A 25,000-nucleotide genomic window follows, 5' to 3' on the forward strand; every position below is an offset into this window, starting at 1 on the left:
GAAATGTATTTAAAAAATTCATAGCTAACACTTTTTTCCCTTTTACAGAACCTAAGGTCATTTGCTCATCACTTTGCAATTTCCAGTCCACAGCTGAGATAAGGTAAGATCAAATTTGTAATGATTAGGAACAGAGAACACAGTTTTAGTTTTTATGTATTGAATTTGTATTTTTCAGGTGCAACAACATGAGATGGGTGTGTAAGATATGTAGGTTTGAATCAGAGAAGAGGGGACCATTGTTGAAACACTACAGACTAAAGCATGGACATGGTGGGCGCAGCCAGTCAGTTCCTTGTCTCCATACTGATTGCAGGGTCTGCAGACACACCTTCCTCAACAGTCTAGGCATTTTTAACTGTTCCATGTTATTCAACCTCCCTTTCACAAACTGTTTGAAATCTAGACTCAGCCATTGATTTCTAATTCTAGTTGTATATGTTTTCACAGGATGTCAGCCAAGAGGCAGTGAAGGAGGACTGCAGTCAACACTTGATGAAAGTCATCGTCATCTGTCAGAACCTGGAACAGGAAAGCCAAGACCTCAGCTATGTGTCTGTAGTCATAGAGGGGAAAGAGGTGTTGGAGGACTGCAGGAGTGTGGCAAATGCTTGTCTGCTCCTCATGGGTGTCATTTATGCAGTCAATCTGAGTTACCCACTGAAACTCAAATACACATTTGAGGTATTTCAGAAAATGCTTCTTGAGCTCGATGCTCTCAAAATGTCTTCAAAGGTCCAGGCTCTCCACAGGAAACTACTAGCATGAGTGTGTTGAATGCTGCAGTGTTTTGAATCCATGTGCCCATGCACAGGAAAGGTTTTTAGTTCTTGTTCTTCTCACATTTCCTTCTGTGATCACAGCGATCCAGTGTTAGTAGACAGTTGATTCAGTTGCTGTTGTGATACCTCTTCTCTGTTCTGAGGTTTAAAAGAAAGGAATACCCTACATATGGGAAATTGCCAAGGTGTGCGTGCGTGTGCGTGTGTCATTTCTGAAAGTCATTTCTTCCCCAATTTTTAGAAATCTGTGAATATTTGGAAGAAAGTGTCATCAGCAGCAGGTCATGTTTTCTTTTAAGAGGATATTCACACTAATTCTCCATTGAGTGTGTGGGAGGATTCCTCACCTGCAATACAAAGGCTGTGTTTATTAGATTTTAAAGGATGTTCACTGTTTCTCACTGTTTCTCAGCCCTATTGTGTGTGGACAGGAGTGTGCGTACGTGTGCATGTGTGCATGAGTGGGTGTCTGTCTGTAATGAGACAGAAGTGTGTGTGTGTGTGTGTTTTCAATCTTTGTTCATGTACACCAAAGGAAGGTTATGATGTTATGTAGACATACATATATGTCAGTGCAAATTGGAAAATAAAATGTCCATTTGAAAAATTGAAAATGTTTATTTATTCACTTCACAGAAATGGCAACAAATTTATTGTGGTAATGTGAAGTCATAAATTAAATTTAATTCAAGTAAATATTACTTAATCATTTCATAGAATTAAACAAAGAAAAGCTTAGTTAAATAAGAGTAAGAACCACCTGAAATATTTAACTGGATTTTGCAATTAAAATGCAATGGTAATTTAGTAAAATTTACTTCCAATAGGTGAGTTCTGCTTGTGAGATTTACTTGAGTATTTTTTGTAAAGAAAAGGTGTTTTTAGGAAGTAAATGCTACTTAGAATTATCCTGAGTAAAAATTACAAGGGATTTCCGTGTGGAAAAACTTGCCTAGCTTTTTTTAAGTAAATGTCACTCCAAATTTTTTTCAGTGCAGAGGGGCAAAGGAGGACGTGTTGGTTTATTTCTAACTCTGATGCATCAGTTTCCTCTCCTGTGTTTGTGACTGCAGGACAGATAATCTTAATCTTTCTCTGAGTTCCATCGTTATTTATTCCATCTGTGGAAAAAAAGAAATGTGAGGAGAAGAATGTTTTCCACGTGTGAACTGAGAGAAGTTACTTTCCTCATAGAAAAAAAATGTGCTTTTTCACTTCACGGAAAAAGTCATAAAAAACATTTTTGTACCTGTATGTTTTTATTTTATTTTCAAAAAAATAAAGGTTTAATTTAAACACTGTTTCATTGGTTGGTTGGATGTTGACTGTAGTTATTTCCTCAAGGTGTTTGTCATGGATGGATGGATGATGGATGTATGATGGATGGATGATGGTTGGATGGATGATGGTTGGATGATGGTTGGATGGATGATGGATGGATGATGGTTGGATGGATGATGGTTGGATGATGGTTGGATGATGGATGGATGGATGATGGATGGATGATGGTTGGATGGATGATGGTTGGATGGGTGATGGACGGATGATGGTTGGATGATGGTTGGATGGATGATGGATGATGGTTGGATGATGGATGGATGATGGTTGGATGATGGTTGGATGGATGATGGTTGGATGGATGATGGATGGATGATGGTTGGATGATGGTTGGATGGATGATGGTTGGATGGATGATGGATGGATGATGGTTGGATGGATGATGGTTGGATGATGGTTGGATGGATGATGGATGGATGATGGTTGGATGATGGTTGGATGGATGATGGATGGATGGATGATGGATGGATGATGGTTGGATGGATGATGGATGGATGATGGTTGGATGATGGTTGGATGATGGATGGATGGATGATGGTTGGATGATGGTTGGATGGATGATGGTTGGATGATGGTTGGATGATGGATGGATTCCCGTCCCTCCTCCTCTGCTCTGTGACGTCAGCAGGAGAAACGTCTCCCTCGGTGTGTCTGAGTGTCGCCTGCAGCGTTTCTCTCTCTCAGATCCAGTTTGGTTTCCGACCCAGCAGCTCCCCTCATCCTCCACTCTGCTGCTATTTATAGAGCCGGTGGAAACACATTATAATGAACAGGATTCCCAGCTCTCCCTCCCTCCCTCTCTCCCTCCCTCTCTCTGATCCAAAAACACAAAAGACGAGAGGAAAAATTGTGGGAATTACAGAAAATATGTGAATGAATGTGTTGAGTGTGTCGGTGAGGTGACATGAAACAGTGTGTTAGTTTCTCAGCCTGGTTCACCTAAATGACATATGAATCATTTCAGCTGATTAACCTCTGATGGCAGATGTTTCTGCTGTGAGCTGGTGAGCAGCATTAAGATGAATCCAGCTGAGTTTGTGTGAGAGTGATCAGAGCGTCAAACAAGAACAGCTGAGCTTTTTGTATTTTAGGTGAACTGACAGACGCAAACTGTCACTTTCAAATCGCTCTTTTTGTTTTAAATTTTTCTCCTCAAACAGCCTTAAAATCAGAACGAGCTCACAGAGAGCTGGACAGTCAGTCCCTCTGTGTCGAACAGTAACAACAGTAGAAAGATGGCACATTATGTGTGTTTGGACTTGTGGTGGCTCAGTGAGTCTCCGGCTCCCTCGGCTGCAGATCGTTCATAATCTGTGTTGCAGAGATATTCTCAGTCTCACAGCATGTGGAGATGTCAAGTATCTGCTGCCTGCGATTAAGCTCATCAGTATTCTTCTCCAATATTTGGGTCACATCGTCCCCATGTACTCTCCTCATTTGCATAATCACAGAGCACCATATCAGACCCTCGTTCTGTAGAGCGACACCCTCCGCTGCTCACACACACATTGTGTCGAGTGAATACACACAGCGCGGCGCTCATCGTCTCAGTGGGAGCTCCTCTGCTGTGTCCCACAGATCACCAGCAACAAGAACACATTCATCGTCCGTCAGGAGTTAAAATCAAGACTCAGCGACACAGTGAACGTGTGATTTCACTGGTTATAGAACAGGAATCACCTGGTGGAGAGTGAGAGTCAGTCCTGAGTCGATGAGATGAGATCTGACCAGACGTCGTGTTTTTACATGAAGAAGCATGTGTTGGTTTTTAATAACATTTCAGTTTGGCAGCTGAAGGTGAAGACATGCTGCCGGGAAGAATTCAAAACACAAAATTTATAATATTAATGATGTAATGATATCAACTTTTCTCGAATCAATAAGCTGTTCTCAGAGTCCCAGAGGTGGCAGGGTCCGCCACATATAAACACAGTAAAACAGTATAAAGTGTGTTTGTTTGTTCAGTTTACTGAGAGAGTTTGATTATCTAGTTTGTTCCTCTTCTCATTAATGTTTCTTCTATAAAACTACAGACGGCTCCTTTAATGTGAGAACTTACACCTGTTGTTTGTCCGTCATTAAACAGGTTTATGAGTCCATTTTTCATTTATCAATAAAGTCAAACATTCTCCAGTTTCTAGCGTCTTTGGATTTGAAGCTTTTCTTCTTCTCCAGCAGCAGCAGCTGTCTGAGGTACCAGTGGGCCGAGTGCCGGGCCCTGAGGCGCTCCGGTTCTGTCTGCCATGTCTGAACGTGGAGATCATAAAACCTGAAACACCGAATGAACAGTGACGTGAGACCGTCCCACTCTCATTTCACTCGTGTTGATGTCTTTACTCACCTCCCTCCATCTTTGTCCGGTCGTCTCTGTAACACCGCCGGCTTCAGGCCAGAAGACAAAGATTCTTCCTCTGAATCGTCTCCCTGCAGAGTCTGTTCCAGCTTTGCATATGAATCTGTTTGTGAGTAAATCCTCCCTGCAGGTCTCAGCGGGAGCGTCAGACAGCGAGACGCAGGAGACTCCTCAGATTTGAGTCTGACAGAGCTCAGTGTTCAAATTAAAACCTGATTCTGTCCTCAGAGACACTCGACGGCCTCCTGACACATTCTGACAGAGACGCCAGGAACACACAAACTTCACTGTAGGGTGGAAGAAACAGAAGAGCAAACTGGACTTCGACTTGACTCTTCTTCTTCTTCTTCTTCTTCTTCTTCTTCTTCTTCTTCTTCTTCTTCTTCTTCTTCTTCTTCTTCTTCTTCTTCTTCTTCTTCTTCTTCTTCTTCTTCTTCTTCTTCTTCTTCTTGGTTTGGTCGTCACAGCTGGAGACGTCCTGATGTCACACAGTAGATTACAGACTGAAGGTTCAGTAAAAACATTATAAATAACGTATTTTAAAGAATATGGAGTGAAGAGCTTCTTTCTTCTTTGCTCTCTGTGGATTATATTTTCAGTCCAGTTTAAACATGCTGAGCAGTTTTCAGACTCCATGTCAGAGTTGCTGCTGTGGCGTCTGAACTCCAGCAGGTGTCGCTACTTCACAACTTTCCAGCCGTCTGATGATCCTCTGACAGGAAACACTGAAGGGGTTCTTCAGGAGTTTTCATCTGAAGATAAATCCGATTAAGTTTATTTTCTACCTGCAAAGAGACTTAAAAGGAAACAAACTGAACTTGTGACTTGTGATTTTCTGTGTAATCTGCTGACGGGTTGATTCTGTGTGGACTTTAAAGATCTGAGACTGTTGCTGCAGTTCACATCAAATCCTTAAATCAAAGAGTAATGCTGTTTTTAAAGGGCAGAGGACACATTAACATTTACATTAGAAAACATCAGAAGATGGGAGATGACGACCGTCGACAGGCTGAGGCGGCTCTCTGCTCATGTTGCTGTTTATTTCATTTAATCATCAGTTCTTTGAATCAGAAACAAGGTAAAAAAAAACAACACAAAAATCACATTTTCTACACATAAACTAAAAAAAATATCCCTGAACCAACCATGATGTATTCATTCATGATCTGAATGCTGAATATATATCAGTGTGAAGATGAATCTGTTTCCTCTCTGGTCTAAAAAAGACAAACGTCGGCTTTAACAGTAAAGTCACCTTGTGGTCTCCTTCAGTCCGGCCTGAAGCTTCACCTGCTGCTGCTGACACACTCATGTTGAGGATTTTCACGCTTCATAGCTGCAGCTTAACACCGAGTCACTGCAGGTGAGACGCGGTCAGAATGATAACACCTGGACTGATGTGTGCACGAGGAGCGACACGACTGAATCCAGCTGAGGAGGAAAGATGCCAAACAGATGAAGTTAAAGTACAAATACTCAGCACCAGTCTTCTTCCAGAACTGGCTTCAGGTAAAATCTCAGCTTGATGAGTGAAAGATTTCTGAAGATTTTCTAACCCTAACCCTGAGACGTGATGACTGGAACAGGGTGCTTCTCTTTTTCATGAGCAGATTAGCAAAATGTGTTTATGAAACGGTTTGATTTTCATGATCTATTTTGTATAATAGAAAATAGAAATCTGTAGCAAACCGAAATCAATAGCATTTTTCATATTCTCTGACTGGACCTGCTCATCCTGTAAACAGTAACAAATACAGGCTACTTTTCTGGAGAGAGAAGAAAGTGGAGAAAAACACCAGACTCCATTAAAAAATGATCAACTTTGAGACTTTTCTGCATTTAGAGGAACTATATCAATTCTGTAAAATTCTGTTAACAACAAATCTGTAACTATTTGGACCTACTTGTTCATTCGGCAAACGTTATACATGTTTATATTTATTTCTTGTTTATTTTCTATCTCATTACTTCCAGTTTCTCAAATTAAACATGTAATTTTGCCCCTCAGAGCCTCCCTACAGGACTGTGATCTGAGCATGCGCAGTCCGCCTGCCAGCCGGCGGTAGTTTAAGGAAGTTTGGATCAACTTCGTACCTGTTGGATGTGTCAACGTGAGCTGTGCTGCGGCTACAGGTGAGTGTGTGACGGCCTCGCGCTGCTTCCTGTCGCGTCATGAACCTGATCAATCAAAAGATAATGTGTCTGGAGGTTAATCGATCATGTTTAGTCGTGTGTTTGAGCCGCGTGCTGCTGATGAACGCGCGTTTTATCATCAGTCAATCAGCGCAGGTGTTGCTAAGATGCTAATTATAGCTGTTTACCTGCTAGCTAGCAGCGTCGCCTCTGTGCTGCGGTGTGTGTGTGTTAGTTAGCTGATGTCTCACTCTGCTGAGCAACTTCATGTTGACTTAACTCACTTTATTAACGACTTCAGGTCACTTCTGTTGTTTTATCTCTTTATTATCTTACTTATTAATCCGCTAATTAGCGTTAAATATCATCAACTGACGCTGTGCGTGATGACGTCACGGTGCGCGGACAAAAGTCTTAATTCCTCAGTGAAGGAAGATAAAGATCACACACGTCAGTATCAAAATACACTTACAGCAATGAAAACTGTGTTAATTATAGGATTATAATTATTGGTGCATTAATATTTACGTTACTTCAGTGTTTAATTAACTGAAGCGTTTATATAGTAAATGAATGACAATTACATTTAAAAATGTCTGAGAGAGAAAAAGGAGGAGAAACTCTTGTTTGGTCCTGAAACATGAGTTAAACTCCACAGAACTACACAGCTCAGTCTGCTGTTGTTAGTATCATGTGTAGGATTATACAAATGGAGATTTTCCTGAAAAGTAAACCAGTGAGTTGTTTGTTTTCAGAGACTCATCTTAAATCGTCTCATCTCGTATTGATTATTGATTTCTGGTTTCCCTCATGAACGACTGATGTGGATCAGAAATGACGTCGACATCAGAGCTGGAGCAGCTGGCAGAAATCGGTGAGTCAGAAAACTCAATAATGAATCATTCAGCATCAAAGTGTTGAGTTTAAATCTGTCATAAAAAACAACGTTATAACAAAAGAAGTGTGTTTTCTTTCAGTGTCGACGGAGCAGGTTGAGATTTAAAAAAATGTGTTCAGAAAACACAAACGCCTGCACAAAACTGCAAGATGTGAAAATCAGAATTTTTCAGATTTAATGTAACTTTTGGTGCGTTTATGGGTCCAATACACTGAAACTGTGTCAGCGTGAAGCATCACTGTGGGATCAGAGAGGCGAGTCACGTCCGTCCTGAAAACACAAACATCATATCTGAGGTTCAGAAGTCGTAGTTTGTCATTAAAGTCAAACCTCGTGTAGTTCAGAGCCAACATGGAGCCAACCGGGTCAGAAAAGGTCGGGAACAAGAGGAACGTCACAATAAATCTGCTCATACTGACAACTGCGGTTCTGGTTCTGGTTCAGTTCTGTGAGCTGCTGATCCAGGAGCAGCTCTCAGTGTTACGTCACTGACGACTGTGACGTCTTTATAACGACGCTCACAGTCTGATTCATTAGTCGGATCAGCCTCAGTGGAAATAATCTGAACTCTGAGCCGTTTAAACTGTTTACTATGTTCATGTTTGTTTGATTAGAGACTGTTGTTCTGGTTCCGTTGTTCTGGTTCTGTTGATGTTGGACCTCCACCTCAGACAGAAGCATCATGATGTCCAGATGTTCACATGTGGAGTAAATGTAATCCTGAGCTCGAACACTCGGCTGCAGTTTTCCAGTTTCTGCTCTGTGTGAGTTTCCCTCTGAGCGGATCGTTTCCTGTCTGTTATCAGAGCCGCGCTGTGTTTATAGAAAACTTCCTGGCTGCTGCAGGATAAACATGATGGAGGTAGTTTCCACCCAGGCCTCCGGCTCGCCTCTGATCCTCAGTATTTTTAGGAACAGTGAAACAGCAGATAAGGACTTAATTTGGAGGCGCTGGGTGGTGAAGAGGAAGAGAGTGTGACTGAGCTTCACCGTCAGCAGGTTTATATTTAAGAACGCTCTCTTTTGTCCAAACTGACATTATTAGACTTCATTCTCTCACCAGAAGCATGAAACTGCTTTTGTCTGTCAGAACTTGTGAAGGAGGAAGAGGAGCAACAGGAGGAAGAGGAGGATCAGAGCGTCACAGACGCTCCGTCACTTCCTCCCAGCAGCACCGTCAGTCCTGATCCGTCTCACCCGTATTATGACGTGGCTCGACACGGCATCATCCAGGTCTGCGGTCAGTAGTCTGAGCGTCTCTCTCACATCCAGTCCCTTTTAGCTTCTGGTTCTGGTCCCGAGGCTCATTTCCTGTCTCAGCTGCTTTCATCGAACCTCACCTGTCTGCTCTCCAGGTGACGACAACTACGGCAGGAAGTTGATCATCTTCAGCAGCTGCTGTCTGCCGCCGTCACACCAGCTGAACCACCGACGGCTGCTGGAGTACGTTCACGCTCGACCCTCGTTCAGACAGCAGAACCGAACCTGCAGTCAGAGACTTCATGAGTCCGATGTGTTCCGTCCGCAGGTACCTGAAGTTCACGCTGGACCAGTACGTGGAGATGGACTACATCCTGGTGTACTTCCACCACGGCCTGAGGAGCAGCAACAAGCCGTCCGTCAAGTGGCTGCGAGAAGCGTACAGCGAGTTCGACAGGAAGTACGACTCCGCCGGTGCTCTGTTACTTTATTAACGAAGGACAGTACACACAGGTGCTTAGTTACTGTGTGTGTGTGTGTGTGTGTGTGTGTGTGTGTGTGTGTGTGTGTGTGTGTGTTCGTGTTCGTGTTCCAGGTACAAGAAGAACCTGAAGACTCTGTACGTCGTCCATCCAACAAACTTCATCAGAATCTTGTGGAACATCTTCAAACCTCTGATCAGGTACACACTCACCTGTCTCACTCACCTGTCACACTCACCTGTCACACTCACACTCACCTGTCTCACTCACCTGTCACACTCACACTCACCTGTCTCACTCACCTGTCACACTCACACTCACCTGTCACACTCACACTCACCTGTCACACTCACACTCACCTGTCTCACTCTCACTCACCTGTCACACTCACACTCACCTGTCACACTCACACTCACCTGTCACACTCACACTCACCTGTCTCACTCACACTCACCTGTCACACTCACACTCACCTGTCACACTCACACTCACCTGTCACACTCACACTCACCTGTCACACTCACACTCACCTGTCACACTCACACTCACCTGTCACACTCACCTGTCACACTCACCTGTCACACTCACACTCACCTGTCACACTCACACTCACCTGTCTCACTCTCACTCACCTGTCACACTCACACTCACCTGTCTCACTGACCTGTCACAATCACACTCACCTGTCACACTCACACTCACCTGTCACACTCACACTCACCTGTCACACTCACACTCACCTGTCTCACTCACACTCACCTGTCTCACTCACCTGTCTCACTGACCTGTCACAATCACACTCACCTGTCTCACTCACCTGTCACAATCACACTCACCTGTCTCACTCACCTGTCACACTCACCTGTCACACTCACCTGTGGGTACGGAAGCCCAGAGTTTGTTTTTTTTTTCTAGATTATTTTTCGTCTTTTGTTTACAACTTGAGGACCAATATGTAAAAAAATCTTTGCCAGGATAATCTTTCTGTTTAGAGTCTTTCATTTGTATTTTTCCAGGAGGATTATTTGTTTGTATAATTTTTTTACTTCATGCATGGAGTTTTTGTTCACCTGGTTTCCAGCTTGACAGTTATCGAACATGAAAACAAAAGGAACGTCCTCACTGGCCCCTCGGGGCTTCCGTATGCTGGAGCTCAGACCGTCACAGTAAAACGACTTCCTGTTTCCTCTCAGTCACAAGTTTGGGAAGAAGCTGACGTACGTGAACTACCTGGCCGAGCTGAGAGATCACCTGAACTACGAGCAGCTCGTCGTCCCTCCTGACGTCCTCAGGTGTGACCTCCGCTCTCACAGGTAACGCCTCACACAGGAAGTCATCAGCTGACGTTTGTGGTCGTCTCTCTCAGACACGATGAGAAGCTGCGAGCGGCTCAGAGAGGCGGAGCTCCTCCCTCGGTGAAGACGCCCCCGCCCCGCCCCCCTCTGCCCACCCAGCAGTTTGGAGTCAGTCTGCAGTAGTGAGTGTTCACGACGCACCAAACTCCACTCAAATTATCATCGATTCTAGAGTTCATCAGACTGAAGCTGTTTGTTTGACAGCATCAGAGAGAAGAACAGAGAAGCCGTCATCCCTCCGGTCGTCTGTCAGACCGTCGCCTACCTGAAGGAGAAAGGTGAGCGTCAGGTCAGCCGGATCGTTTGTTCTAATCAATAACACACAAAATAACACCGATAACAGATCGTTTAAATCACAGGAGGATGAAAACCCAGCAGGCTTATTTGAATCCTCCACTGTGGACGACTGACTTAAAATAAATAGAATGAAATAAAACAGCTCAATATATAAATTGGGGGGCGGCTGTAGCTCAGCGGGTAGAGCAGGTCGACTAGTGATCGAAAGGTCGCTAGTTCAAAGCTCCGGGCAAGGCTGAGCTGCATGTCGAAGTGTCCTTGAGCAAGATACTGAACCCCACACTGCTCATCAGTGAGGCCCTGCGATGAGCTGGTGACTTGTCCAGGGAGTACCCTGCCCTCGCCCTGAGACGAGGCTCCAGCAGCAACACGCCGCAACCCCATGGAAAGGGATAAGTGGTTACAGACATGACATGACAAGACAATATATAAATTGATTTGATTATTAGTTTACTGTCACTTTTATATTGTCATTCGCTTTCTGGATCATAGTGAAAGTTTAACATCATGTTGGTGTTTTTAGAGCGAAACTGACTCTATGGTATTTGTGAAAAATAATTAGTTTTTTGAGCCAACTATTATGTCTTTATTAATCGCACTTTCAGACCAAAGCTAAGCTAATAACAACTGCGTGTGTGTGTGTGTGTGTGTGTGTGTGTGTGTCAGGTCTGAGGACTGAGGGGATCTTCAGACGTTCGGCTCGTGTTCAGATCATCAAAGACGTTCAGAAACTCTACAACCTGGGTGAGTGTGTGTGTGTGTGTGTGTGTGTGTGTGTGTGTGTGTGTGTGTGTGTGTGTGTGTGTGTGTGTGTGTGTGACTGCAGGTGCACCTGCACAGGTGTGTCCTCTGTGTACCTGTTCCAGGTGAAGGTTCAGACTGTCAGTGTTTCAGTGTCACTGAGCTCGTTTACTATTGATCTGATCTTGATCTCGTTCCTGGATTGACAGATTATTGATCATGTTAACAGCATCATGCTTCACTCTTCTGTTGATGGATGATATTGATTGATGAGCCAGTATCATTGGCTGATATCCACCTGTGTGTTGTGCCACTGTGTAATTATTCTGTTCATATAAAGAATTTCAGCAGATGTATTAATATTTCCAACATCGGTCCGACTCGCTCTCTGATTATTTCAGCTTCAGTCACCTCACAGGTTTTTGGTGGACTGCTCCTTTAATGATGAAATGACCTTTTTAAATCTGTTCACTGTGTTTCTGTTGATGTCGGCGTGTCAATAAAGATTTGTCTCGTCTGAACGTGTCCAGGGAAGCCGGTGGACTTCGATCAGTACGCTGACGTCCACGTTCCCGCTGTGATCCTGAAGACGTTCCTCAGAGAACTTCCTGAACCTCTGCTCACCTTCAGAGTGTACAGCCAGGTGCAGGACATCCTCAGTGAGTACATGAAGCTCGACGACGTCCCGACACAAAACATGGTGATGAAAACACTCAGAGACTCAAACTGTCATCACAGATACCTGCTGAGGGAAATGACGTCATGACGTCACAGGTCTGTAGGATGAAGTCGTCTCTGGTTGGTGGATCTGTGTGTGACCCGGCTGTGTTTCCTGTCCGCCAGGTGTGGAGAGCAGTCTGAGGGTCAGCAGGTGTAAACACATCGTGGAAAGTCTTCCTGAGCATCATTACATCGTGACCAAGTTCCTGCTGGGTTTCCTCCACACGGTGCGTCACGTCGTCTCATCGCACTTCATCATTTCTGATAGTTTCTCAACCTGGTTCACAAAAACGTCTCGAGTTCCTGAACGTTGATCACATCTGAGCTGGATTTAGTTTGTGTGAGTCTGTCAAACACCAGCACGGTGGAAACACTGGAGATAAAGATAAACTTTATTTACTCAGCACCTTTTTAAAAACAAAGGTTACAAAGTTTGACGAGCAAAAACATGAAACTCAAGACGACGATGTTACAGAATAAACAAGTAAAAACACAAAAGTAATAAAAATAATAAAAGCTATAAAACAGGCGAAACGACAAAAATAGAAATAAAATAATTGAATAAAAGGACGATAAGACGACATCATCACAGGAACATAAACAAACAGCAGTGAAAGAAATTAAATATGAAACTTGTGATTGTATGATTTCATTCACCAACATGAAACACGCTTCACTCTGAGATGAAACATGTTCATAATGTTCAGATGGACGACAAACTCAAACTTCAGCTTGTTTTTAAACCAGCGTTCACTAACTGAAACTACAGAAACACGTTTGTCAGAAACCTTTTTTTAAGACGACAATAAGCTAAAAACAGATGTTACATCATAAAAACTGAGATGAAATGTATGTTTTGTTGTCAGTGAGGAAAAAGAAACATGACTGAAACGTTTTGAGTCGTCGTCGACTAAAACTATGAAGGATAAAAATGATAAAACAGTCACTGATATCTTTGTTTAAAGATGGAGACTAACTCTACCACCGCTGCTAAATTTAACACTGTTTTAAACTAAATATCTGGGTGGATGTAACGACTCGACTCCAGATCAACATCTAATCATTGATCCGGTGACGTCTGATCCACATGCTGCTGCTGACGAGTGTTTGTGTCCTCAGGTGTCTCAGCAGAGCATCGTCAACAAGATGAGTCCGTCTAACCTGGCCTGTGTGTTCGGGGTGAACCTGGTCTGGCCTCGTCACGGCTCCATCTCTCTGAGCGCTCTGACCCCCATCAACATCTTCACCGAGATCCTCATCGAACACTTCCACTCCGTGTTCGGCTCCCGCGGCCCGGCTGCACAGGTGACACCCTGACGCGCCCACACCTGGACAGGTGCAGCGCAGCGCCTCCGAGTTCTCTGTGGGTGTTTCGTCTGAGGCGTGAAGACGTGAACGACTCGGACGTCGTCTACAAGTCGGATCTTCACAACACGACCAGAACACAGAACACAGAACACATCCTGCTCCACCTGATGGAGCAGGATGTGTTCTGTGTTTTGTGTTCTGCGTTCTGTGTTCTGTGTTCTGTGTTCTGGTCGTGTCGTGACGATCCGACGTCTCTGATTGTTTCTAACAGGTCAGTATTTAATAAACGGTTTACAACGCGTCTGTAAACAGATCTGATGGTTTGTTTATCTGTCAGCAGATGATGAATGAAGACAATAAAACAGTTGTGATGATAAAAAGAAATGTATTCCTGACAAACACTAAACATTTAAAATGTTGTTAAATCCTCAGACAGACACATTAAAGTCTGTCATGAACCATTTATGACATTAAAACTGCTGATGAATGTAAATCTGAAGTGTTTCTATCTGAGTGATGTCACGATGCTGCAGTCAGACTGTACGGAGGCCTGATGATGATTAACATCATGAGCAAAACATTAATAAATCAATCAATAGTCTGTTAAATGCACCAGAAATTATTTTTTAAAAAAATTTGTGTGTGACAAGTGATATTTCTGTTTGGATTTTTTAAATTTTATTTGCTAATTTTCACGTTTGTTTGAATATTTTGATTAATTTAGTCATTCAGAATGTATTTCTGTATTTTTTAATACACAGTGAAAGAATACAAATAAATATATTTTCTTAATAAATACAAATTAAAAAGGGAATTAATTTAAATAGTTAATTAAAACAGAATTATCACTTTGTCACATTTCATAAATTACTTAAAGCGAATGTTTACTTTTTATACAACTTCTGCTGTTTTAATATCAGGTGTTTATCTGTTGAGTGACGTACTGATTGATTTGGCAGCTCCAGGCCTCCATAACTCTGTATGTTCTGTTTTTATATTCTGTATTTTTATTTTCTCACTGCTGCAACATTTATATTTAAATTCTGAGTAAATCACTGAATGAGACTTTTGTTTTATAACGTCTCAGATTAATACCGACAGATTTAAAAGACGTGTTGTTTGAATGTTACAGAGAAAAAGTTTTATGTTGTTTATGTTGATCTGATACAAAATGTAACAAGTGAGAATCAATAAAGTTTTATTTTATACATCTAACTTAAACCTGTGTTGTTGTTTTTAATCATGCTCAGAATGTTATAAAAATAATCCAAAACAGAAATTTTGTTTTTATTTTCTGATTTCATTATTTTTGGATTTCAGATGTTTGACGAGGTCGAAGAATAAAAGAATAATAACTTTTACATTTATAAATGTTTTATTTATATCACAACTCCAGTAAAAGTAAAGATATGAATGATATCAAACATTCTGATCATCAAAATCAGGTTTTCATCTGATTATCAAGACAATGAATTAATTTAAAAAAAATTGACACTTTGGCTCTGACACAGGATGAAATCTGTGAAGTAACTTGTAACTAAAGTGATCTGATGAATGCAGTGGAGTGAAAACACCTCAGATGTGCTGAAGAAGAAATGTACTCAGTTACTTTCCATCAGTGAAAACAGTTTGTAATCTGTAACTTGTAACTGAAGTAATAAAGTAACTGTAGTGGAGCAGAAAGTAAAATATTTGCTTCCTAACTATAAAGTAACACTACGTGGAAATAGTAAATGTATGTAGTTAAATCTGACTACAGTTCCCATGATGCAACACCACTGAATACAGCATGTAATCTTTAACGTAACTAACTCATCAAATGCAGTGAAGTAGAAGTAACTACAAGTTGTACTCGAGTAAATGTACTCTGTTACTTTGTTGTACTCTGTTACTTTGTTGTACTCTGTTACTTTGATGTACTCTGTTACTTTGTTGTACTCAGTTACTTTGATGTACTCAGTTACTTTGTTGTACTCAGTTACTTTGTTGTACTCAGTTACTTTCCATCAGTGAACCAGCAGCTGATCTTTGAAGTGACTAATTGAGTGTAAAGGTCGAGTATTTGCCTCAGAGTGTGAAGGACGGCAGCAGAACATGTGAAGTACTTGCATACAGAACAAATACTCGAGTAAATGTACTCAGTTACTCTGACAGGAAACAGACGCTGGACTCGCTCTGTTCTTGATTTTGTTTATTAATGATTCCATTTTTCGTAAGAACTCGGTACAAAAAAGTGAGACTACTCTTGAATCATGTTACCAACTTTTTCCATCGATCAACTTTTTTAATGCATCATAAAGAAGAAAAAAACTACATTGGCATATTTAAGACAAACACTTTCCTATACACACTATCCACTGGACAGCCCCCTTATTAATGACAAAGAAAAGAACTTCTACTTCAAACAGCCAACACACATTTTCATCTCGTCTAAACGTGTCGTCGCCTCCTCGCCGCAAAATAAAACATCGAACGTCGCAAGCTAGAAGTCAGAATGCAGAACCAGCAAACGATAGAAAACCCAAATGTTCTCTTCTTCTTTTTTTTTTGCTCCTTGATAAAAGAATATAAAAATGTTCTTTTTTTTTCTTCTTATTTGTTCAAATGTTGTGTCGTGTATTAAAATAGATCTGTTTAAGCACTGCACAGTTTCTCCCGGAGAAGATCTCTAGAAACGGATGGAGAGGATTGTTCTGGGGAGGGTTTCTGTTCGGGACGGAGCTGATGTGGTTCCGTCCGTCCGGCGGCTCGCGGTGAGACGGGATATGCATCACGTGGCTCGTTCTCCACTCTGATCATGATTTTATTCGTTTTAAAAGGCAAGTCGGGTAAATGTGAACACGTGTCTGCTGACGTCACTGTGTTTCATATCACACCTGTCTGAACACAGAGGCAGGAAACACACGAGGTGCCTTTAAATCCACCAAAAGACCTGAAACATGTAATTAACTCTGAATGTGACAAATTTACATTTATTTTATTTGTTTATCTTTGTATCTAAAACACGTTTTATTTTAACTTTCCTATTAAATGATCTTATTTTGGAATTTATTTAATTTCTTTGTATTTTGAGAGTTAATACAGAAATGAGAACATTTAAATATTAATTACATTTTGCTCGACTCGACGGGTTTCACCAGAATTTTAATTTTGCATTTCCTGAATATTTTTGGTTCCCGTTAGAAATAAATTAGTTAATCATTCTGTTATTTCTTCCAAGAGGAAAGAAAACAGATAACAAACACAGATTTCAGTTTATGTCACATCTGATGAATTTTGGTAGATTTAAAGGCACATTGACTCATTTTTAGTTTTCTTTAGTTAATGAATTAGATATTGTTGAACAGACGCCGACCGGCTCTGAACTCTGATAAAGCGCATTAGAAGTAAATATGAAATATGTGGCGAGCAGCAGCGACGCGACTGTTCTCAGTTTACTGTTAATCATGTTGACTCACTTCTTTTCTCAGTCACACAACAGTGAAGAGAACAGAAACGTGTTTTATTCCTTGATATTAACGCTGATGTGACCGTTTAGTTCGAGTCCGTCTGACTGGAACTCGACGTATCTGAGTTTTGTGCCGAACAGACGATGATCATCGAACAGGCGACCTGGATATGATTCAGACTAAAATAAATCCGCCTCCTCTCACTTCTCCCTCGTGTTTCTCTTCTGATAAAAGGCTTTTTTTTTTTTTTTTCCTCTCTGGATTATTTGTTCATGTTTGTGCATCAGGTGGCAGAAAGCTGCACCGCGACTGTGGTGATACAGTATGATCAGAAATAACAAATGGACTAAATCTAATGTCGTAACACTTAAACTGAACCTTTCTGGACCAGCAGGAAGACTAGTGAGACAACAGGAGCCGAGCAGGACCAGCAGCGCCCTCCTGGTTTCCACTGTGGTGACGTTAAACCGGGAGGACGCCGTCTGCGCCCCGCCGGTCCGCCGGCGGTCAAACGGTGTTGTTGCAGTTTGACGGCCGTCCCGTTTCTGATTGACTGGTGTCTATAAAATGACGCAACAAAGACGAAAACCCTGGATTTGAAAGGATTTGTACTTGAGGCAGTGTTCATCTGTCAGACTAACAGGCTCGTCACTGTTAAAACGTTCATAAAACACGAGAGTAAAAAAAGCTCCAAAAGCGAAAATATAAAATAGGCAGGGAGAGAAAAAACAAAAAAGCGCTATAGACATTATTGAGAGATGATCCCAGTACAAAAACAAAGAAAAGTTTTTGGCATATTTTCGATACTGGCTGAAGAGGAACAGGGACTGAACGGACCATCACACATCGACTGGCGTGTTGCGTTTGAGTGCAGGTGAACAAACTTCGCTCCCGCCTGCAGATCCAGCCGCTCGACTTCTGACCAGCTCAAACACAAACGAGAACGACGACTTTGTTCTCTCTGAGATGCAGAAACAGAAACTTCAGTCCTCGCAGCTGATATTATGTTAGCCAGCACACCTTCACCTTCACCTGAAGCTGTACTGCTCTCTTCAAAGCCACCAGACTCCCTTGAAAAAAGCAGTAATTTTACCTGGTAGAACAGCAGAAGTGTCTCATCCACGTTGCCTCGAATGTTAGTGTGTTATTGTGACACGTCAGTGGATCTGAACTAAGACTTTACAACACTGGAGTCGCACAATAACACAAACAGACTCACTAATCGAGGAGGCGGAGGACGAGACACTCTGCTGTTCTACCAGGTAAAATTCCTGCTTTCTTCAAAGGAGTCTGGTGGCTGCAGAGACAGAAAGATGGCGGCTCTAGTCTCTGGTCACAGCGAGCTGCGTGGTGTCGAGGTGGAAACAGTTCGTCTGACTGTCGCGTTCTCGTTTGTGTTGCTGTGAACAGAAACGATCAGCTGACTGTCGAGACGTCGTCGCTCTCAGATGTGTGACTTCAGTAAAAAAACAAAAAGAAACCTGCGATCATGATAATAATCATAATAATACAACATATGTACAGTGATCCCCTTGAATACTCCAAACTTACATTTATCAACAGGCATCAGCATGAAAATACTAAAATCTCCACTAGAAATGCTAATTTCTGTAGTTTTATCTTAAATACTTTTTTCTTTGACTTTAACTCTATTAATACTGAAAAAAAGTTATTCTCTGTTTTTGTTTGAAGGCTCGTATGCGTTTACATACACGATGAAAACATTTTCCTGAATTATTATGGCAAAAACATTGTTCATAGGAGAATGAGAACAAACATCTACTCAGATATATCATCGCTGTACAGTCCGTCTCTCCGCGACGCTCCGTGTCTCACTACCACTAACTCTACTGTTCTCTCTCGCTATACGCAGAACAATTATTATACCTGTGTTTAAAAAAGGGAAATATCTTTTGGACCGCGCGCAGAAACTCCCGTCGAGTCTCTGCGGCAGCTGTCGTCTAACTTTTTGTAATAAATACATTAAGGCCAAGAACATTAATAAATAGAAAAGAACTTAAAAAAAGAAATCTCGTAAGCACTGTAGGTGTTGGGTTTTAAAAAATACTTGAATCGAGTGGAGGATAGAGGCTCTGCTTTCTCCCTTTGGTGGAGAAATCGTGGTTAGATATTATTCAGACAAAAAGAAATCATCAGCGCCCTCGACGGCTAGTTGTTGGCGTCATCCTGGCTGTGGGCGTGGCTCTTCTGCAGGGGCGTGGCCGAGGGGCCCGGGATGGCGGCGGTGGCGGCCGCGATGGCGGCGCTGGTGGGTTTGATCCAGGACTGGGAGAGCAGGGAGGCGGTCATGGTGACCTGGATGAGCTGGTCGCGTTGAATCAGCCTGATCAGAGCTTTGAGGCGCTCGAGCGACGCCTGAGTGTCTCTCTGCTGCCCCAGCAGCCGCTCCCTCAGGTCCATGCATTGCTGCACACACAGGAAACACCACCGTCAACTTCCTGTCAGCGGCGTGACGCCAAAACCGATCCTTAAAATCCAGGTGTGTGTGTGTGTACCTGCAGTGTGTTGTTGATCTTCTTCTCTTGTTCCTCCAGGTGAGCACACTCGTTCTTCAGCTCGTTGTTTCGTCTCAGCAGCCGTCGCTTCTCCTCCTGCCTCACTGCTCACACACACACACACACACACACACACACACACAGTCAGCACATGTATGGACGTCATGATAACACACACACACACTCATGAAGACATCGGCTGGTTCTCACCTGTCTTGTGTGTGACGTAGGACTGAACGAAGTTCTGTGGCCACGACAGGTTTTCTTTGTTCAGCACCTGCAGGTCAGAAACAAACGAGTCAGTCAGTGAAACCACAACGTGTCGCTGAGTCCGACGGTCCCGACGGTCGGCGCCGGGCGTCATACCTTCTTCTGGCACTTGGGGCAGTACCAGGGTCCTCTGGGGGGGGTCTTGAGAGGCGGGTGCAGGCAGTTGGGGTGGAAGGCTCTGGGGCAGTTGTGGCAGGGCTGCAGCTCTCCGTCCTCCTTACAGACGGCACAGTGCTCGTCATGCTCCACGTCCTCCTGCAACAACATGACAGCAGCGTCACTAAAGGCACATTTCACCATTTCTGTCCTTTAACTGAACTCTGCTGGGTCGTGTCAGGTGAAGCTGGGACAGGAGAGCAGCATCCTGTGTGTGTGTGAGGGATTTTACTTTTTTAACAAGGTGTTAAAAAATGAGACTGAAATCATCTCTGAACCCCTCAGACGGTTCAGACACGTGTAACACAGGTGTGACATCATCAGTCAGGTGACCTACCTTCCAGCAGAAATCCTCAGTGTCTAGCATGTGAATGGAAGCAGAGCAGAGGTTAGTGGCAGCACACACACACACACACACACACACACACACACAGTGAGGTGAATCAGTCAGGATGTAGTTAGCTTAGCTTAGCATAAAGACTGGAAGCGGGGGGAAACTGCTAGCCTGGCTCTGTGAACAGCTCTGAGTCTCACCATCAACATTTTCATCTTGTTTGGACTCGACATGTTGAACATGAAGATGATTTGATTCATTCATGAAGAATTAAAATCAGATTGACTTCATCAGAAATCTGCCAACGGTTCAACTCTGCCTCAATTTCTAAAACTGTGAACTGTTCCTTTAACAAGTGTGTGTGTGTGTGTGTGTGTGTGTGTGTGGTGTGTGTGGTGTGTGTGGAGTGTGTGTGGTGTGTGTGTGTGTGTGTGTGTGTGTGTGTGTGTGGTGTGTGGTGTGTGTGGAGTGTGTGTGGTGTGTGTGTGTGTGTGTGTGTGTGTGTGTGTGTGTGGTGTGTGTGTGTGTGTGGTGTTGGTGCGTGGTGTGTATGTGTGTGTGTGTGTGTGTGTGTGTGTGTGTGTGGTGTGTGTGTGTGTGTGGTGTTGGTGCGTGGTGTGTATGTGTGGTGTGTGTGTGTGTGTGTGGTGTGTGTATGTGTGTGTGTGTGTGGTGTGTGTGTGTGTGTGGTGTGTATGTGTGTGTGTGTGTGTGTGTGTGTGGTGTGTGTGTGTGTGTGGTGTTGGTGCGTGGTGTGTATGTGTGGTGTGTGTGTGTGTGTGTGTGGTGTGTGTATGTGTGTGTGTGTGTGGTGTGTGTGTGTGGTGGTGCGTGGTGTGTATGTGTGTGTGTGTGTGTGTGTGTGTGTGTGTGTGTGTGTGTGTGTGTGTCACCTCGTGCTGACAGGAAGAGTGAGCTGTTCAGGTAATGTGACGCCAGTCGTTTACGCTGCAGACAAACAGGGAGGAACATTTTGTGTTTACAGGCTGAAGGTTCAGAGTTCTGACATGGGTTCTGGAGACCGGATCAGGTTCTGAGTGAGTTCTGACCTCGGGTTCGAACAGGCCGCTGTAGGCCGGGTTCGCTGTGCTTCGTCTCTTCCTCTCCTGCCGCTTCGTCTGGATTTCTGTTCAGAGAGAAAACAGCTTCAGCTTCACGGTTCTGACCTTGTTTAACAGCTGGTTCCTTCTGGACTCACCTTCCAGATGTTCTGTGGTGACGAGGCCCAGGGCCACCATGAAGGCGATTTTCTGTCAGAGACAAGAAGACGTTAACGAGGATGAGGAAGGGTGAGGGTGAGGAGAAGAAGGGGTGAGGAGGATCTGAGGGACGTTCTCACCTCGGGGTCCTCGTCAGTCTTCTGGGACGGAGACTTCGGGGACTTCGGGGACTTCGGGGCTGGTGGGGCCTCCTGAGACGGGAGGTCAGCCTGGGCCCCCGGGGACCCGTCGGTGCTGCTCGGGGCCTGAGGCTGGATTATTATCACCTGGTGACACACACAGGTGATGATGATGATGATGATGATACAGCTGAACTCTGATCACTTTCTGATCTCATGATGGATCAGCTTCAGATGTGTTTGTTGTGACTCTTCTAATCTGACTACTGAACAAACTTTATATTACAGGATTAATAATCAGTGTGGGTGTGGCCTGTCAGTGTGGGTGTGGCCTGTCAGGGTGGGTGTGGCCTGTCAGTGTGGGTGTGACATGTCAGGGTGTGGTCTGTCAGTGTGGGTGTGGCCTGTCAGTGTGTGGGTGTGGCCTGTCCATGTGTGGGTGTGGCCTGTCAGTGTGGGTGTGACATGTCAGTGTGTGGGTGTGGTCTGTCAGTGTGGGTGTGGCCTGTCAGTGTGTGTGGTGTGGTCTGTCAGTGTGTGGGTGTGGCCTGTCCATGTGTGGGTGTGGCCTGTCCGTGTGTGGGTGGAGACACCAGCCTTGTTATCAGGGCTGAAGAGCAGTGGCTGCACCTTGACGGCCTCGCTGACGGCGGACACCCCGTTCCCAGTGGCTGGCGAGGCGGCGATGATGGCGTACGCCACGCCGGGACCCGCGGAGGCGTGCTGGCCGGGGCCACCGGAGTCTGGGCCTCCCGACAGGCCGTGCGACGGGGCGGAGGGCGGCGAGGCGTCGCTCTGGCCGTTGGGCTGGTGGTCGGGGCTGAAGGTGCTGTTGGCGGTGGGCAGGGTGGGGCCCTGGCTCTTGGGACTGACCACAGCTGTGGCCCTCTGCAGGCTGAGAGGCTGCAGCTCCTGACACGGACTGTGGGGGAGGCTGTCGGGGATCTGGGTCTTTGGCCTGACCTGAAGCACACGACCAGGAGGACACACCTGTCAGAACTTCAGCCACTTCCTGTCACACTGACACGACTCTACAGATTCTCAGCTCAACAGAAAAGACAAAGTTTTTCATTTTGAAGTCAGTCGGACAGTTTTTACAGCCAACATTCAGACCAATCAGATGCTCAGCCTCATGTGTCCTGTGGTCCAATCAGAGGACAGGATCCTGCCTGTCATCAGATCAGTCTGTGCTGCCACCTGCTGGACGTCTGCAGACACCAACAGCAGCTCCTCTGAAGTCCTGATGACTTTAAACTAGTGACAGCAGAGCAGAGCTCAGATGTCCCTCAGCAGCCACCGTACTGATCTGTTCAGGGAACAACATGAACTTTCCTCTGGCGCCACCTGCAGGACGACGTGTGCAGCTCAGCTGAGAGGAGGAGAGTTACAGCCTCACAGGAAGTGAGGTCTTCATCAATCGATCAGCTGTTTGGTTAATAACACGTCTGCCTCACATCCTTCTGATAAAATGACCTGTTGTGAGTTTATTGATTAATTATCGGTGTACGGTGGCCTGTAAGTGACAATAAATTGTGTTTTGTCAAACTGACAGTCCATGTTCATATTGCAGAATCTGAACTTATTGTTTTCGCTCTTCTTACAAACATGTTTCCAAACGATTGATTTATCAGTTCATTGATCGGTCTGTAAAATATCCAAACATGACATCATCAAAACATCATCATCATCATCATCATCATCATCGTGAGATTCTGTTCTTTGTTTCTGTCATTCTTTTAAAAAGACTCAAACTGATGAATCGATCATGAAACAAATTGAAACCCAGTAAGATTTCTACATTTTGATGTTGTGTAGAACATTAGAGTCCTTAAACACCTCCTAATATAATTAATTGATTAACTGAAATACATTTAAACTCAGAAACATCATCAGTATTATTATTGTAGTTGTTATAATCTTGATCTTGGACGATGACGTCTTGTTCTGTATTGTTTTCAGGATCACAGCAGGTAAAAGTGGATGATTAATCGTCAGCTGAATGAGTCGATGCTGATTGACGACTGGATGTTTGCGGCTGTCTGTCACAGTCTGCTGGTGTGTGATTGGTGGACTGGGTGTGATGATGTCACCTGAGGTAGCACGGTGGCTGCTTGTCCTGCCAGCCGGTGCAGCGAGCTGACTTGAGGCACCTTGATGGGGACAGCAGTGAGAGTTCCCAGCATCTGAAACACACATGAAGGCAACACTCAGCGCACCATGACAACATGTTGTATGTCTTCCTGGTCTGACAGGAAGTGACACGATCAGTTTATTATCAATCAAACTGTTTATTCATTCATAGATTAACTGCTGTCTTTCTATAAAAATGTATTAAATCAACCAACACAAGTCTCAGCCTGACAGACAGACACATCATCATTTCTCTACCAGTGAAAACCAGCAAATCTTTGATTGAGAAACTGATAATTGTGGACGTCATTACAGGACCGCCCACTCAGTGACGTCCAGTAGCCACATCACCACCAGACTCCCTTAACAAATCATCTGATTTTAAGAGTTGTTGAGTTAAACAATCTTCATAAACTCTGTGAAACTCTGTCTCTGACTCATTCTGCATTATTTGGACCTTCTTGTTAATTCAGCAAATGTTCTACATGAACTTCTTTCTGTCTTTGAGCAGAAACATGGAGTCTGTGTGTTATTTTCTTCATTTCAGAGCTGACAGTCGTGAACACTTGTTTCTAAAGACGGTGGCTGTGATTCTGCAGCGACAGTAGAATGAAGGCAGGAACAGGTTTCCTCCCGGCGGCTGGACTGTAATCAGAACCTCCACCTCTTCATTAAATCACAGCCAGCTGCTTCACACACAGGAAACCTGAGCTGTGATTCACCTGCGCCTCACCTGCTCTCATTAGACTGCATCTTAATTAAAGCTGCCGGCTCTTCCAGAGTTTAAACGTCTTGTTAGTCACAGAGCGTCTCCGTCCTCTCCCGTCTGTCTGACTAACGAGGATGTTTCTCTTCCTCACGCTCAGGCTCAGGCTCAGGTTCTGGCTCAGGTTCAGGTTCAGGTTCTGGCTCAGGCTCAGGCTCAGGCTCAGGCTCAGGCTCAGGTTCTGGCTCAGGTTCTGGCTCAGGTTCAGGTTCTGGCTCAGGTTCAGGTTCTGGCTCAGGTTCTGGCTCAGGTTCTACTCATGTCGACAGCAGCTTCACTCAAGGTCGAAGCGCCGTGTCTCGTCTCATTTGGTTTCCCTCAAAAGTCAAACTAAATGTGCTTCAACTTGTCTGAACATGAAACAGTTTTCAACTTAAACTGCGGTGTCGAGTCACTTCCTGTCTCTCTGTCAGTCGGTCCGTCCACAAATACT

The 25,000-nt window shown here is 44.0% G+C and overlaps 2 protein-coding genes and 2 long non-coding RNA genes across 9 annotated transcripts in view; 2 read left to right on the plus strand and 2 right to left on the minus strand.

The window, feature by feature from the left end:
• The window catches only part of LOC119032551, a 2,764-nt gene extending 976 nt beyond the window's left edge, over positions 1 to 1,788 (plus strand). Inside the window, exons 2-3 of the long non-coding RNA XR_005078923.1 lie at positions 49 to 103; positions 451 to 1,788. This is a non-coding gene — a long non-coding RNA (uncharacterized LOC119032551). The remainder of the gene's footprint in view (positions 1 to 48; positions 104 to 450) is intronic.
• Positions 1,789 to 3,708: 1,920 nt separating this feature from the next.
• Positions 3,709 to 6,705, minus strand: LOC119032555. The gene is made up of 4 exons (XR_005078938.1): positions 6,568 to 6,705; positions 5,729 to 5,904; positions 4,462 to 5,225; positions 3,709 to 4,389 (listed from the first exon to the last, which is right to left on the minus strand). It is a non-coding gene; the product is annotated as an uncharacterized LOC119032555 (long non-coding RNA).
• LOC119032505 (rho GTPase-activating protein 8-like) lies at positions 6,489 to 14,200 on the plus strand. Of its 3 annotated transcripts, none has more exons than XM_037121795.1 (13): positions 6,489 to 6,606; positions 7,439 to 7,480; positions 8,595 to 8,744; positions 8,860 to 8,947; positions 9,033 to 9,164; positions 9,300 to 9,386; positions 10,380 to 10,478; positions 10,553 to 10,663; positions 10,746 to 10,819; positions 11,505 to 11,582; positions 12,110 to 12,238; positions 12,423 to 12,526; positions 13,419 to 14,200. In XM_037121795.1, exons 2-13 carry the CDS (start codon positions 7,441 to 7,443, stop codon positions 13,614 to 13,616), a joined length of 1,290 nt encoding a protein of 429 aa, XP_036977690.1. In that variant the 5' UTR covers positions 6,489 to 6,606; positions 7,439 to 7,440; the 3' UTR covers positions 13,617 to 14,200. The 3 variants fall into 3 exon arrangements, with proteins under 3 accessions (XP_036977690.1, XP_036977691.1, XP_036977689.1); XM_037121796.1 differs by having other exon boundaries at positions 6,527 to 6,606; positions 7,362 to 7,480; XM_037121794.1 differs by lacking the exon at positions 6,489 to 6,606 and adding an exon at positions 6,754 to 7,056.
• A 1,583-nt stretch (positions 14,201 to 15,783) lies between these two features.
• The window catches only part of phf21b (PHD finger protein 21B), a 75,637-nt gene continuing 66,420 nt past the window's right edge, over positions 15,784 to 25,000 (minus strand). For 3 of the 4 annotated variants that reach the window (XM_037121747.1, XM_037121744.1, XM_037121746.1), the window contains 11 exons: positions 23,762 to 23,854; positions 22,269 to 22,634; positions 21,672 to 21,818; positions 21,531 to 21,582; positions 21,382 to 21,458; positions 21,226 to 21,280; positions 20,336 to 20,358; positions 19,939 to 20,097; positions 19,783 to 19,849; positions 19,573 to 19,676; positions 15,784 to 19,483 (listed from right to left, as the gene is read on the minus strand). In XM_037121747.1, the coding sequence (XP_036977642.1) occupies positions 19,226 to 19,483; positions 19,573 to 19,676; positions 19,783 to 19,849; positions 19,939 to 20,097; positions 20,336 to 20,358; positions 21,226 to 21,280; positions 21,382 to 21,458; positions 21,531 to 21,582; positions 21,672 to 21,818; positions 22,269 to 22,634; positions 23,762 to 23,854 (1,401 nt within the window). In that variant the 3' untranslated portion in view covers positions 15,784 to 19,225. The remainder of the gene's footprint in view (positions 19,484 to 19,572; positions 19,677 to 19,782; positions 19,850 to 19,938; positions 20,098 to 20,335; positions 20,359 to 21,225; positions 21,281 to 21,381; positions 21,459 to 21,530; positions 21,583 to 21,671; positions 21,819 to 22,268; positions 22,635 to 23,761; positions 23,855 to 25,000) is intronic. The other variant, XM_037121745.1, reaches the window with a different exon arrangement.

The sequence above is a fragment of the Acanthopagrus latus genome, chromosome 14, assembly GCF_904848185.1.
Source record: "Acanthopagrus latus isolate v.2019 chromosome 14, fAcaLat1.1, whole genome shotgun sequence".
In the NCBI taxonomy this organism is placed as follows: Eukaryota; Metazoa; Chordata; class Actinopteri; order Spariformes; family Sparidae; genus Acanthopagrus; species Acanthopagrus latus.

Excerpts from the sequence above, each read along its gene's own strand:
- LOC119032505 (XM_037121794.1), top strand. The coding sequence starts at position 6,849 with ATGTCTCACTCTGCTGAGCAACTTCATGTTGACTTAACTCACTTTATT. Across the intron at positions 7,481-8,594 it reads GGAGCAGCTGGCAGAAATCG|AACTTGTGAAGGAGGAAGAG; the intron begins GTGAGTCAGAAA and ends TTTGTCTGTCAG. Across the intron at positions 10,664-10,745 it reads TTTGGAGTCAGTCTGCAGTA|CATCAGAGAGAAGAACAGAG; the intron begins GTGAGTGTTCAC and ends TTTGTTTGACAG.